This window comes from Urocampus carinirostris, chromosome 15 (genome assembly GCF_059441175.1).
Source record: "Urocampus carinirostris isolate Australia breed hairy pipefish chromosome 15, RoL_Ucar_1.0, whole genome shotgun sequence".
In the NCBI taxonomy this organism is placed as follows: domain Eukaryota; kingdom Metazoa; phylum Chordata; class Actinopteri; order Syngnathiformes; family Syngnathidae; genus Urocampus; species Urocampus carinirostris.
In genome coordinates, this window is record NC_142363.1 from 18045166 (window position 1) to 18059341 (window position 14176).

The 14176-nt window shown below is 38.9% G+C and overlaps 1 protein-coding gene across 5 annotated transcripts in view; it reads left to right on the forward strand.

The window, feature by feature from the left end:
* The first annotated feature begins 866 nt into the window (after positions 1 to 866).
* The window catches only part of esrrb (estrogen-related receptor beta), a 67912-nt gene continuing 54602 nt past the window's right edge, over positions 867 to 14176 (forward strand). For 2 of the 5 annotated variants that reach the window (XM_088355216.1, XM_088355214.1), the window contains exons 1-3: positions 868 to 1279; positions 3905 to 3973; positions 13058 to 13467. In XM_088355216.1, coding sequence (XP_088211342.1) covers positions 1230 to 1279; positions 3905 to 3973; positions 13058 to 13467 — 529 coding nt within the window. In that variant the 5' untranslated portion in view covers positions 868 to 1229. Of the gene's footprint in view, positions 1280 to 3904; positions 3974 to 13057; positions 13468 to 14176 lie in introns of all 5 variants that reach the window. The other 3 variants (XM_088355213.1, XM_088355217.1, XM_088355215.1) reach the window with 3 other exon arrangements.

Genomic DNA, 14176 nt, shown 5'->3' on the forward strand with positions numbered 1-14176 from the left:
TCTAGTTAACTTTAGTCACACAGGAAACAGATATACACCGGAAATGAAACTTCAAAATAAAACTGATAAACGTACAAGACACGCAATTAGACTGATTATTGAACCGTTACTTCATGTGTGTGTGTGAGAAAGATTGTTTTTATATTTAGGAATACAAAAACAACTTATATTCACACAGTGAATTCTGAGAAATGTTACAACCAAAACGACCACCCTATCATGAGTTGGAGTATTGAAAAGGGTAGTCAGTTTTGCTGTGAGTAAAAACGTCTCGGTTGTGTTTGTAGGCTTTATTATCCATTTGCAATCATTGATAAGGGGAGCAATTGCCGGAGGTTGCCAGGTATGAGATCGAAAAAGTGTTGATGATACGTAAGCACATATTGTACACGTCCAAATAAAGTTACTGTAAATGTAATTGAACGTTTACACATAAGAGTTATACATCACTTTTTTTTGTGCCTTTAGTAGTTTGCATGCGCAAACTGGACAAGCTGATGCTGTCGGTAAGCAGTCATAAGCAATGAGCGGTCTCTAGTGGTAGCCTCTGAATGAAATTTGCTTCATATAGCAAGATAGATTTTTATTTTTAGAAAGAACTTGTACACCAAAATTCTCATGTTTAGAGGTTTTCGCATAAAGAGGTATCACTGTATCACTTTTTGCATGTTCCTGTGCGTGGTGTTCACGCATAACGTGGAGAGCGTGTGAGCGTTTGGGATCCCTCCTCCACGGCGTTGCACCGGCCCCCTCTGTCACTTTAAGTCCTCCCCCTCTGAGCCAGCCAACAGCAGCTGTTCCATATTCATCAAGCCCTTGAGTCTTAAAGAGCCCTATCCCGCCTGTGGAAAGAGTCATTCCTCTCGCTGGCGCTCTCCTGCGCTCTCCATCTCGGTCCTCATCCCGCCACTGCCTGCACATCTCTCTTGTTCGCTCTACCCCATCTCTCTCTCTATGCCCTACACACACATGCACTCTCCGACAATCAGAGACGCAGTCTTTTCACCACGCGCTTAGGCATAAACACACACACATGTCCCCTCACACATGTGCGCAGCTACCCAGTCCATCCGAGTCCAACATACCTGTGCAGGCTGTCGGAAGCGCTGCTGGAGGGGTTTTAGAACCGCTTCCCTGAGGGTGCTGCGCTGTCATTTGGGGGAAGAAGCGGCTCACAATTGTTTCCTCTTTCCTCTTGCTCTCATTCCTGGAATGCTAAACCTGGACTGATGGACATTTCAGAACTTTGTCTCCCAGACCCTCTCAGCTATCATAACCAGTAGGTGCTTTCTTTTTCCTTCTTTCCTTTCATTCTCTTTCATTTTAACACCTGCCGGTGGTTTAAGTCACGCTTCAGTTCAAGTTGGGTCTTGTTTCACTTTCCCTGCACTTTTCTGTCAGTCCCAATGAACTTTTACTGCTTTGATATATTTTTGTAGTAGTCCAGTAGAACTGATTTTGGGTAACTTTGTACTAAGCAACAGAGCATTAGAAATTATATATGTGTGGGCACATCTTGACATGTTCTGACGATTTAGAAAAATGAAATAAATTCTCTTTAAAAAGCATAGGGCCTTTTAATTGTTTGAATATATTTCATTGTAAAAATACTAAATTACTAAAATACTTGAGGTCTTGGTGTAAGTCAATGCTAGAGAAAATAAAATGTATGACAAAATAAATAAAAAGACAGGAATAGGGTGGCTTGTTTCTCTGTCCCACCAGCGACACGCAAAACAAACAACTCAAAACTGACATCGCTGCACCCTATTCACAATTTGTAGAAGTAGATTAAGTATGTGCTGGGCTTCATTTTTATTTTGATATATCTTCAGCACTTTATCTCCAAATTAATGACACAATTTATAATTCTATAAATTAATAACTAATTAAAGAAATTAATGGCATTTCTTTAGAGGAAATTTTGGATTATGAATTACACAAAATTCACAATTCAGAAATATCTAGTTAGGCATTTCTAAACATTGAAACTAATACTCATAATTAATGTTTCTTTTAACATAACTGCTGCATATTCACCTGCTAAAAGATTTAATCAAGTATTGCTATCTAAGTTTTCAATGATTTTGTAAATTAATTGTTGTTACAAAAACACTAAATACCTGTTAAAATGTAAAAGTAAAGTTGAAGAGCTGTGGACTTCAATAAAGCTTCCTTTTCCGTGTATGGTTTACTTTGCTATAGTGATTGCAACTTCTTTAACTTCTATGACTATTAATATAATTGCCGTCAATTATCCTTACTCCTCTGATACTTTTAATTCTTCTCGTATTTATAAAACCTGTCTATTTTTTGTTTTTCTTTCAGTAGGTGTGTTTGAAACAACCTTATGTAAAATATTTTTTGTAAAAAAAAAAAAACATTCTGTAAAGCATGTTATATATATATATATATATATATATATATATATATATATATATATATATATATAATGTGATCTGTCATTAACATTTATGTATCTCAATTTAGCTTATCTAATTGTGTGTTATTCTGGATATGTCCAAATCAATTTCTAAGAAATCCTTCACATAATGTGCATTCACAAATTGAACATTTATCATCTATACTTTTGATACACTTTTAAACATTTATTTCGCCTCTGATGAAATAAACATTTTTAATTATTTCAAAGCGGACATTTTCGCTATTTTTAAGAATAGATCCATACATTTCTCTCTTACATACGCCGACATTTTCATTTTGTAGTCAGCAGGCAAGTAACTACAGGAAATTATCATTTTAGTGTGTGTGTGTGTGTGTGTGTGTGTGTGTGTTTTCTGCATAAAAGTTATATTTTTTTAGGTAGGTGGCAGCCTTCTTCTGGTAACTGTTTACTTGAGTTCTGATTACACACACACTTTAGAATGAAAGGCACAGTTGGATTAAAGGATTAGTCGGACGTATAGAATGGATTTTGTGTCGTGAAAATGCTATCATTATAAAATCTGTATCGCCTGTATTTATAGATTGACTTGTAACCCTTGACAGTGCCTTAGCTGTTATCAAGCAACAGACTTTTCTTACGAAACTCTGAAACGTATTCAGAACTCTAATTGCCATTGTGAACCTATTTTTTTTTAAGTAGTAGACTATTGTTCCCTGAAGCTGTTACTGTATTTACCCAATGGTAATCTTTGATGTTGCTGCTTTCAGCCAGTCAGCATGTGACTTCTCTGTGGTCTTAAATGTTCCATCAACACCCTGGCTTTCTTTTAGCCCAGCATCCCCACCGCTTCAAACAGCTAACTGCACTATCCAACTCAGCCCCAAGTGAAATTACGCCTTTTTCATGTATTTTTACCCCCAAAGAAACAGAATGTAGTTAGCACACGTTGATGGATTAGATTTGAATTTATTTGACATTATTCCCAGTTTGTGCTTTGTCAGAGCTTGCAAACACCCATGCAGGAGTCCATCCGATAGATTGTTATTAGGTTTTAGAAAACAAGGCGAGGGAATTGCATTAGTGTATCTTAAGTTAAAAGCTCTTTGCTCTTTGACCAAGTGTTTCATTGTTTTCGGGCTAATCAGATTTCTGCTGTCTTCATGGAGATGCTATCACAGGGTGGAGGTAATGGTGGGTAACCAAAGCAGCGGCGCACGGACACTATCCAGATGGGATCGGCTTACAATCGTTTGGTTTCAGAATACATTACAAGGAGCGAGCCTGGGCCGAGAATGGCCAACCTAGAACCCCCGCAACCCCCCCCAAAAAAACTAGGAGACTAAGATCCTCCGCTATATATCCCCCCTTCCCCCAAAAAAACTACCGCCCCAGTTGACCGGGCCCACCTTCTCCAACGCTGTGTGTGTTTCGGCGTCTGTGATGTATATAAATTCCGTTTGTCACCCCATTCTAAATACTTCTTCCTTGTACCAACAGGGCTTTGTTGTCCAATTCATTAGAGAGATTCCTGAGTCCGCTGGCCACGCTGGAGCCTTCTCATTTCTGGTATCTAGTATCATTACTTTCACTGTAAATGTGTCACACAGATTGAGTTGAAAGTGGGGGTGGTGGAGGAGTGAGACCCCAAGCCAAATGGGGATGCGGACTATATTGACTTTCTGCGGACGCTCATTTTTCTTTTTTGAAACAAAAATGCAATTATTTAAACAGGAATCTTACATTAATAAGTAACTTTTCCAAATTATTATGTGGACCTTTCGTCATACCACAATGACTTTGCATTATCACTCGTGGCCCCTACCAATTTCTCCGCAGTGGGAGAATCTGTTTAAAAATAACCAGGTGCATTAGTCAAGAAGGATAATGCTAGCCTACGTGGGCCTTTATGCCCTTGTGGCAGCCAAGTGCTATCACTGACACGGTTGTCAGCACTTCTTCCTGTTGCTCCAACAGTGAAAGGCTCCTCTTCATTTACAGATATGTTTTATTTTAATTTTTTGAAAGCACGCTTGCCCATGCAGGTTCCCTGGAATAACCCAAAGAAGACGCAGAATTGTTTTTTGAAAAAGTGACGTAAAGGGGATAAGTATATGGGTGTTTATCAGTGAAGGCTATTGGTATCGAGCGACCGGTTGTTTGAAGGTTATGTTTCTGAGCAGTAATTGAAATGCAAAATAACATTAGGATCGATGCTTAGCTTTGTTTATTTATGAAATCAATATTGAAACCGTCCGTCACGGCAGCAACTTCCATTCCTTGTGACGGATACGCTGAGTCTCCTTAGCATGAGACGGACCTGCCTCCACCCGCTAACATTTTTACACAAAGCGCTGTTTTATGATGTTCTCTTGAGTACTGTAAACAACTAGCACGGTAAAACACAATTCATTTACAGGAAACCTACTTAAATGGAAATGTAGGTGTTGAATATTAGATATGATGTGTAAATGTATGAAGATAATGGAACACTTTAAGAAAAACACTCTAAACGTATCAAAGGCAATATGCGGAAATTAGTGTGATCCCTTATCATTATATTCTCACGATCCACGGATTTTAGCCCTTTCCAATCCAAAAATAAATGCATGCATTTCAATACCTGAAATTAAAGCATTAAGTGAAATCAAATGGTAACATTGAGTGGTTGGTTGTTGAACCTGCCCCTCAGGGGCAGAGCTCCCAACTCCCTCCCTCAGACAGCAGACATGGTGCACATTGAAATGTATGTTTAGATTGTTTCCTGAATGGGACACATGAATTCATGAAATATCCCCAAAGTTTAATTATTTCTGAATGGTGCGACGGCAGACCCGATCATATAAATCAGTAATGCCTTTTTATTACTGGCACTATTTATGGGGAAATATGTGGCAGCTGGTGGAGATGAGCTTGTAACAAAAGCAAGAGGCTATTGCCATGACGATGATGTTCGGCATTGACGCAGATATCGTCGGAGCATCAATTTATTTACAGTTAGTTTAATTTGGAGGCCTGACGCTTTTGTCATTTCTAGTGAATATGTTGATACACTGGTGACCCTGCACTGTAATATTTATATATAACTGCATTAGGATTTTTTTCTATCTAATTATGATTGTGGTTTATGTTAGTGACAGAATAGGCTTTTTGTTTCAGGCAGGTACAGTTGACTCCTAAACAAGAACAGCCCCAGGAAGATTAATGAAGCAATTTCATGCATGGCGCTATGCCCCTGTCCCCCTGTATGCACAATTGCTAGGTCCTAAACCTGCAAGCTACACTGGACCTAAATAGCCCAAACCTCTTCATAATAATATTTCTGTTTGCGTCCACGTCAACATATTCCCTTCGGGGAAAACAATAGCAAACTATTTTTTAGAAGTGTCTCACGAGTAGAGTGGAAACAAAACATTATTTAACGTGTTACAACTGCCTCTCGGTTTGATATGGTCAGGCCTGAATAAAATATGGTAAAAAGAAATAGTTTTATTTATATATAATATAAATGTACTGACTGCAAATACAAATTGAGTGCAGTTATCAAGGCCTTACCCATCGAAGTTTTATGCATCCACTATTATATCGGATTATTCAAAATATCTTAAATATCTCTTACCCTGTGTTCAATACACATTACACAAACTATCTCACCGTAAAACGTTTTCCTGCAGCCACAGTATTCAGAACAATGATTATTACTTTTTTTATATTATTCGTGATCCATTGTAATTTCATGATAAATTTTACCACATATGAAAATGTCACAGAACAGATGTAATGGGAACTAATCGTTTCAAATTAAAAGACACAATTAGAAATGTAATCCCAAATGTACTGCATTTAGGCCTAGACATCCTGAGCTTCTTTTTTTTCATACAGCATGATGAGCTGTTCAATTCTGCTGGGAAGTACTTCACTGGGTTCTGAAGATGATTGTACTTTTTGCTCCAAAAATCAAAGGTTTTGTGAACCGCCACGTCCACCACTCATCCCCCTTCCCACTGACTATATCTCTATCACAATTAATTCACTTCCATCGACATTCTGAACTCAGCCGCTCATAAGAACCAGATCCGCCCAGTGCGGCCCAGACAGTTTACATCAGACGAAAAACCATAGCCTATATGCCAGTCACTTCTCCACAACAGGAAGGAGCAGGGGGGTGGGATCGATAGATGTGATCTTCAGTACTTCTGGGTCTAGGCTATCATATGGTGCTGCCCGAGCGCTGGGCTCATGTTGTCATCGTGGAGTGAGCTCATAGCTTTATAAAGACGATAGCGGCATTGCTGTGGAGCTGCTAAATATAATCCTGTGCTGGAGAGACTGAGAGACTTAATTGCAGAGGCCGCAGAGTGCAAGGTCCCCCTGCAACGGGAACCTAGCACGAGTCCTCAGCTAAGGGTCTATTGATTGGGGCCCCTCGATCTCCTTTGGCACCACAAACAGTCCGGCTGCGTATCGCTTACTTTCCGCTTTCCTTTCCTGTGCATTTTAATCCTCAAAATGTTTTGGGGTTATATTCCCTCGATGGCCATTAATGACCATCGTTTTTGCATACTATAATTGAGATTTTGAATCCCAAAGTCTGCTTCAAATCCTTCTTTTTAAGCACAAATCTAATTTGACATTTTTTCTGGCTGGAAGGTTCTCCTTCTCCAATCTTTTTCCACTGAGTCCCTGGCTGTGTGTTGAGGCAGTGAAAGGGGTAGCGATGCTTCAATGAGAAGTCAGGAGGGCATCCTAGTTTTGACTCTTGGAGAGGCTGAGCAAAGCTAAGAGGAGGTATATCATACGCTAATTAAGTTTGTAATACCTCTGCCTGACTCCTGGGCTGGTGGCTTATCAGACCACATCGCCTGGGGCTTTCTAACAGATCTGCTTCTGCTGGGGCATCTGATATCACCATCACCCTGCCTGCAGATGTCAACCTCTAACCCCTCTGCCCATCCCCACTCAGGTTGAGGTAGCAAGCATATGACACCTTGTGATGAGGTTAGTAAATGGTCTAAAACGTTTTCTAGGGCATCAGGTGCCCTGGTTGCTTCGGAAAAAAAACAAGAGAGTGTAAAACATCAATAATTTCACTCTCCAGATCAGTTGAGTCAGCAGCGTAACTTTGTGTGTTTTTAAACTATAAACAGGGGGTCAGCAATAACAATTGGGGTAGAGAGGGAACCACTTGTTCTATTAATTTGACCGCGACAAAGAAACGCACACAATGGGTTATTTTGTTTGGAACAACCCCACAACTACAGCTTGCTAGTGTATTAGTCTATTTCCGGAGTGGGAAAAAACGTGACCCAAGGGTTTTTTCGAGTGTGTATGAGTCTATCTCCCCTAAGTTAGCAAGGACGGTATTCACGGCAGTTGTTAGAGATGGTCTCATTTGGATCACAGTTTCTCACAGACAGTTCTGTCCAACCTCTGCTTCTGGGAAAAGTGTTAAGACGAGCACTCTAGTTTGTGTCTCAGATATCTTTAAACTGATAAGTGATTTTGTTATTTAGCTGTTTTAGGTCAGCTAATCTTGGTCACAACAGCACCTGAGAAATTATGTTAGAAATTCAGAATTCTGATTGAAGGACAAAGTGGAATAAGATTAAAATCAAATTAAGCATTGATCGAAGCACATCTATATCCTGCTAACCAACATGAATTTGGATTTGTACAAAAAAGGAGAAGGAAGGGAGAAAGGGAACAATATCATTTGGTCAGACAGGCAATTAGAGATATTCTGCACCACGTTTTATTTTATTGTGGAGCATGCAATGTAATTAGTACCTATCAAACAGTAATAAGTATTAATGATTATTAATCCAGGCTGTTGTGACTGTCAGAATATTTAGCGGTTATAATTCAGCTGCAGTGGTCATCATTCATAGATTTGAATAAATGCAGTTGAGAAAAGAATATTCATAGAATTCCCCCAACATTGTTTGATTAATACCACAGGTTAAAGTGGTTAGTATGTTTTCAGTATCATTAATCAATATATGCATACTTGTTAAAAACATACGCATGGAAGTGGTATAATGTGTCATTGTAGAATGAGTTAAGGGAATTCCAGTCAGCGCATTTATAATAAATGGCCACATTGAGCTGGAGGCGAAACTGTTAAGACACTTATGCAATTATGCTAAGTGTCGCCCTGAAGATGGCCTTTGAACCTGGGTTAGGCTCACTCTGAATTTGTGAAATAAAAGCTAAATGAAGCCATCTTGGTGCCTGTGTTTTAATATATATTGCCTTTAATAAGCCAAGTGCAGGTGCCTTATCGCGCAGGTGCTCATAATCCATCTGAAACAGAGAACATAAAGCACATGAACAGTGCTGTGCATTAATTTGCGCGGATGCAATCTACATTCGTTATCAAGAGCAGCGAGTTCTATTTTAGAAAGGCATGAAATTGATTCACCTCTCAATTTCTATCCACAAGGACATTTAAGCATATGAATGAAGACTTTTTAAGCAGCAGATCTGCATAGGACAATTATACAGATCAATGTACTTGAAATCAAAGCTAAATGACAAATTTTTTAGCTAGTTTTGCAACATTGACAGGCTTATTCCTCAAGGTCATTTTTTTTTAGATATATCTCCAGTTAACCTTTTTTTGAATTTCCAGAAGTGGTAGGCACCTAGAGCTTCAATGAATATACATGACAGCAGGGAGAGAAACTCGCCAATGAGATTTAATTTGACACACTGACCCCTATCTCTACGGGCCCGGGAAGCCGGGGTGAGAAAATAAGGTTGACCCGGTGACCCACCTGCGCCCGGCCCTCTCAGTCACCCACCCTCGCAATTAAATCATCCTTAGAGAGCAAAAGAAGGTTTGGCCAACTGAATGGAGACATATCTGAGGCCTCCGGTTTCCTGTCCACAGCTAGAAGCGCTCACAAAGGGACAGCTTAGTTCTGAGCAGGCACTTTGAGTCGAGCAGTGTCAATGCCATTCTGGCATGCCAAATATGTAAACATTAGTGCTCTTTGGCAATATTATGATATGGAAATGTGTTTGCATTTCTGATCTGGTGGGTTGACTATTTGTCAAATTTTCTTCCACTGTACAACATCCAATTTTTGTAATGTAAGTAACTGCAGATGACATTTGACCCTAAGAAAAGGAGTGTGTCCGTTTTTTTAAACTCATGACCTTACCATTACCTTAACCAGTGGTCCTGAAATAAGGCTCACCGGCCAGATCACCCCGCCTCAACATTTGGCCCCCTAAACAATACCAGAGAGCTTTTGATGCACATTTTTTAAACAAAAAAAACTCATTTTATCTTATCTTAGTCATGGTGCCAGAGAGGAATGTTAATTTCATTGTGCATTTTACATGTCAGAATGGCAATAAATCTGTCACTTACAATGCAAAGAATATAGAAATACAGTAGAATACAGTTTATTGTCAGGTAACATAACATTCATCATCAGTGCTTTGACAATTAAGATGAACCCTGGCCTGTTAAGACAGCTTGACAGAACATTTATTTTTCATGGACCTTTTATTTATTTCATAAATAGTGTTATTATTTTTTCTGATTTATGTTCTGTGAAGAATACAGAGAGGATTATTTGGTTATTATTTTTTTCATTAATAGTGTGATTACTTACTTTCTGACTTTTGTTCTTTGACGAATCTAGAACTGTTAATTGATTGTGGCTATCTGGAAAAACAATATTTGTTTACGTTATGGCACTCCTGCATTCGTCACACTTTTTCTGTTACAAACTGACCACAACCCCTCACCAGAGAAGGGAAAAGTTATGTGACTCTAACAGGAAAATGTTTGGGGACCCCCTGACCTCAACAATTCACTAAATCATTGCTTTTCAGACATTCCAGTGAGTTGTTTTATATTTTACAGCACTAATCAAGTTGCAGCTCTTGTTCTCTGTTCACTGCTAAAGGTCAAACCAAGAGGCCAATTGTTGCTGTAAGCAAGGAATATTTTATAGCGCTTTCTACAACTGTCCGAAAATAACATGCCTGAACACACTACAACAGGGAGTTTGTGTTTTCCAAAATAACGGTTAGGTGGACCGGAGCAGTCGATATGTTGCCATCGTCTTTCCTTTTGCTTCAGTGCTAACTCAAGGAGACAATCCAAGTCCAAGAGTGACGATTCTCAAAGTAGGCTGTTGTGACCCAATTGTACGCAAAATAATCAGTGACATTTTTTTTATACATTTGTTTAAGAGTCAAGGAAGAAAAAGCAGATTTAATGGCAACAACAGATTGAGTGGTTTTGTATAACAGTAATGCTCTTTAAGTTTAGTAATTTGACTGCAAGAATTGTTTGGAGATAATTAGTTATGTCATAGCTTATTGCTTGTTCTTTGTCTGAGCAGGGGTGGCGCTAAGAGGGCAAGAATAAGCCAAGTGCTGACAGTAGCGACTGTGTGGGAGCCCTGTGATCTCTAAGATAGAATTAAAAGATGTCCAAGCCGTTTCGTAGGGCTTGTGACCAGGGAAATTATTACATGAACTATCATAGCTTTCTCCTTTTTCAAGTGTGGATGTCAACGTGTATTTCCTGGATTCTTTTATTAAGTGTTATTTTACATATTCATATAGTTTTTTTTTTTTTATCAAACTTAAATAAAAGCCATTCATATTAGAAGAATATACCTTTATTGTCATTGTTACAAATGGGCTAACATATTGTGACAACGAAATTGGGCATGACACTCCAGTTTTACACATAGTGAGGGTATGAGCAAGAAGATAAAGGAACAGAGAAGATAATGTTATAAAACAAGGGGAATAAGGCTATAGTTATAATTTACATGGTATTTACACAGCAATGTCAGCATGTGGGATGTTACATACAGGGTTGTCGTGATAACGTTGTATCGTAACGGTTGTGCAATATTGCATTTGGTGCAAAGTCATCATGGTGCAAAAATAGTCCGCATATATATTGGTGCAAGCATAGACATCATAGTGCAAAAAAAGGAAATGGTCAGACATTGTGCAATTTGAGCATTAAACGTAGTGCAGTCGACATGTGCAAGAACAAGACTTGAGTAACATTCATTCAACATATTCATAGATGCTTGATGAAAATTAGCATTGATTAAAAACAACAAAGAAAAAAAAACAATTATTGTTATTTTAGGAAACATGTATCCAGATCTTTGCATAACACAAAAAAAAAAACAATTTACAAAACATAGTTCGGGTCTGTGTATTCTATGTATATAATACAGGCTACGAATGAAAACGGAGCCATAGTTTTGGCACCACTAACTTAAGCATAGCAGAGGCACCAACAAAGCTCACTTTAAAAATCAAATGTATTATCAATAATACCTTATAGACCAGGGGTCAGAAACTTTTTTGAATCAAAGAGCCATGAAAGCAATATATTTTGATATTGAATCACATCATATACCGTGGGACCTTGCTACTTCGCGGTTCCACGTTCGCGGGTTCAGAGCTTTGCGGGTCCAAAAAAATAATAATTAAAAATAAATATATATATATATTTATTTATTTATTTTTTAAAACCATTTTTGAAGGGGCGTCGCTACTTTGTCGTTCCACGTTCGCGGGTTCAGAGCTTCGCAGGTCTAAAAAATACTAATAATAAAATGAAATAATTAAAAAAAAAAAAAGTTTTCTTTTTAAGCATTTTTGAAGGGGCGTCGCTACTTCGCGGATTTTCACTTTTCGCGGGTGGTTTTGGTTCCCATTAACCGCGATAACCGAGGGATTACTGTATTTTTAGATAAAATTCAACAAAACTGCCAAACCCGCTCTCCAGACAAAAGCTAATTCTTGAGCACATTTGATATTCCACTGTGCGAAATTCAATAATTTGATCAAATCTATGAAACAATAATAATAATGTCCCATATCGACAAACGTAGCACTCAAAATGTATCTCATCCCTGCAGTTACTTAAGTTGGTAAAGGCTCATTTTGACTGTCATTTTTGACGTAAATAATGGTTTCAAACAAGGTGCAAGCAGAGTTCTTCAGTAAAAATGTCACAAAATACAATTTAGGGGATCTGCTCACCCCTATCACTCACCAGATCGAATTGCTCTGGGTGCCTTAATGCCGTTTTTGTTTTTTTTGTTCTGTAGGTTTTCATCATAAATTTTCTAAACAGTGTACATACATAGTTTAATGAGCTTCCACATACAGGATTCTTTAGAGATGTACAACCAAACAAGGTCTGTTGGTTTAACAGCATGACTGTGAGACTTCTTAACTGAATCAAGGGTCACCTGAGTTGCTTTGGCTTTGCATACTGTAAACTAATAATGGAAATATATAGAGAACACTACCATGGCCCTTATTTTATCCCCGAGCCAGATGTACTCATGACAAGAGCTATAGCTGGCTCGCCAGACATAATTTCCCAACAACCTTTATGGACTTATTCAATATACTACAAAAAAAAAGTGTTGCCTCATGATGATAATTGGAAAACTATTTGTCTAATCACACCCAATGTCCCGCTGCAGATTTTACAATTGCTTGGGGAGCCCGGTTTTCTACGATATTTTATTCTTATTATTGTGCTGTTTTGTGGGTCAGTGTGTTTAATTGTTTTCTTCAAAAGATCATAAAAACACACTCTAATTGTCAGCCTCTCCTCTTCCTTCCCCCCCTCTTCTTCACCTCCAGGCTTCTGAACAGAATGGCCGCCGATGATCGGCACTTGCCCTCCAGTTGCGGGTCATACATCAAAACGGAGCCGTCCAGTCCATCTTCAGTCATCGACACGGTCAGCCACCACAGTCCCAGCGGCAACTCTGATGCCAGCGGCGGCTATGTCAGCACCATGAACAGCCACTCCAACGGCTTGGACTCGCCACCCATGTTCACCCCCGGCGGGCTGGGAGCTAGCGCTTGTCGCAAGCGCTACGACGACTGCTCTAGCACCATCATGGAGGACTCGTCCATAAAGTGCGAATACATGTTGAACTCGCTCCCCAAGAGGCTGTGCCTGGTCTGTGGAGATATAGCGTCGGGGTACCACTACGGCGTGGCCTCTTGTGAGGCCTGCAAAGCCTTTTTTAAAAGGACAATACAAGGTATTTTCCCCCTTGATTTTTCTCCTACAATGACACGTTTATTTTCAATTGATATTTTTTCTCCACACAACACATTTCAAAGCACCTATTATACCGTATTTTCCAGACTCTATAGCACACCCAAAAAAGAACAAATTTTCCGGAAATGTAAAAGTTTGCCTTATAACACCTCATGTACTGCGTAAAACAGTGGATAAGATTTGAAATGCATACAGTATTTATAGGTATGCATTATTTATCGAAGTTTTACAGTAGTATACTGTAGTTGAGCAATGATTGATCAATCAATAATCATTACTGACTTAAATCGCAATACATTGTATGTAATGATGTAATGATTTGATCCTGGTCCGTGAGTGCGCCAATACTTTAGCATTAACCCACCAGTGGTATAGGTGACATAATACCTTATCTCCTTATCACACTATTTTTACTCATGGTGCCCGCAAAACTGATTTGCATAGTGCGTTTTGTTCTGTATTTTCATAGGTTAGGCAGCCCATCTACTTCTTCGCCTGTGCGTCAATAACGTGGCCAAAGACATATACAATGTCTTTCAACTGAAAATTATACAAGCTTTTTTTACGTATGTATACATATTAATCTGAGAGGTTTTGACACACAGGTGAAGAAGTGGAGAGACTGTTTAACCTATCAAAATGCAGAACAAAATGGACAATACAAATCTGTGTTTCTGGCACCGTAAAGA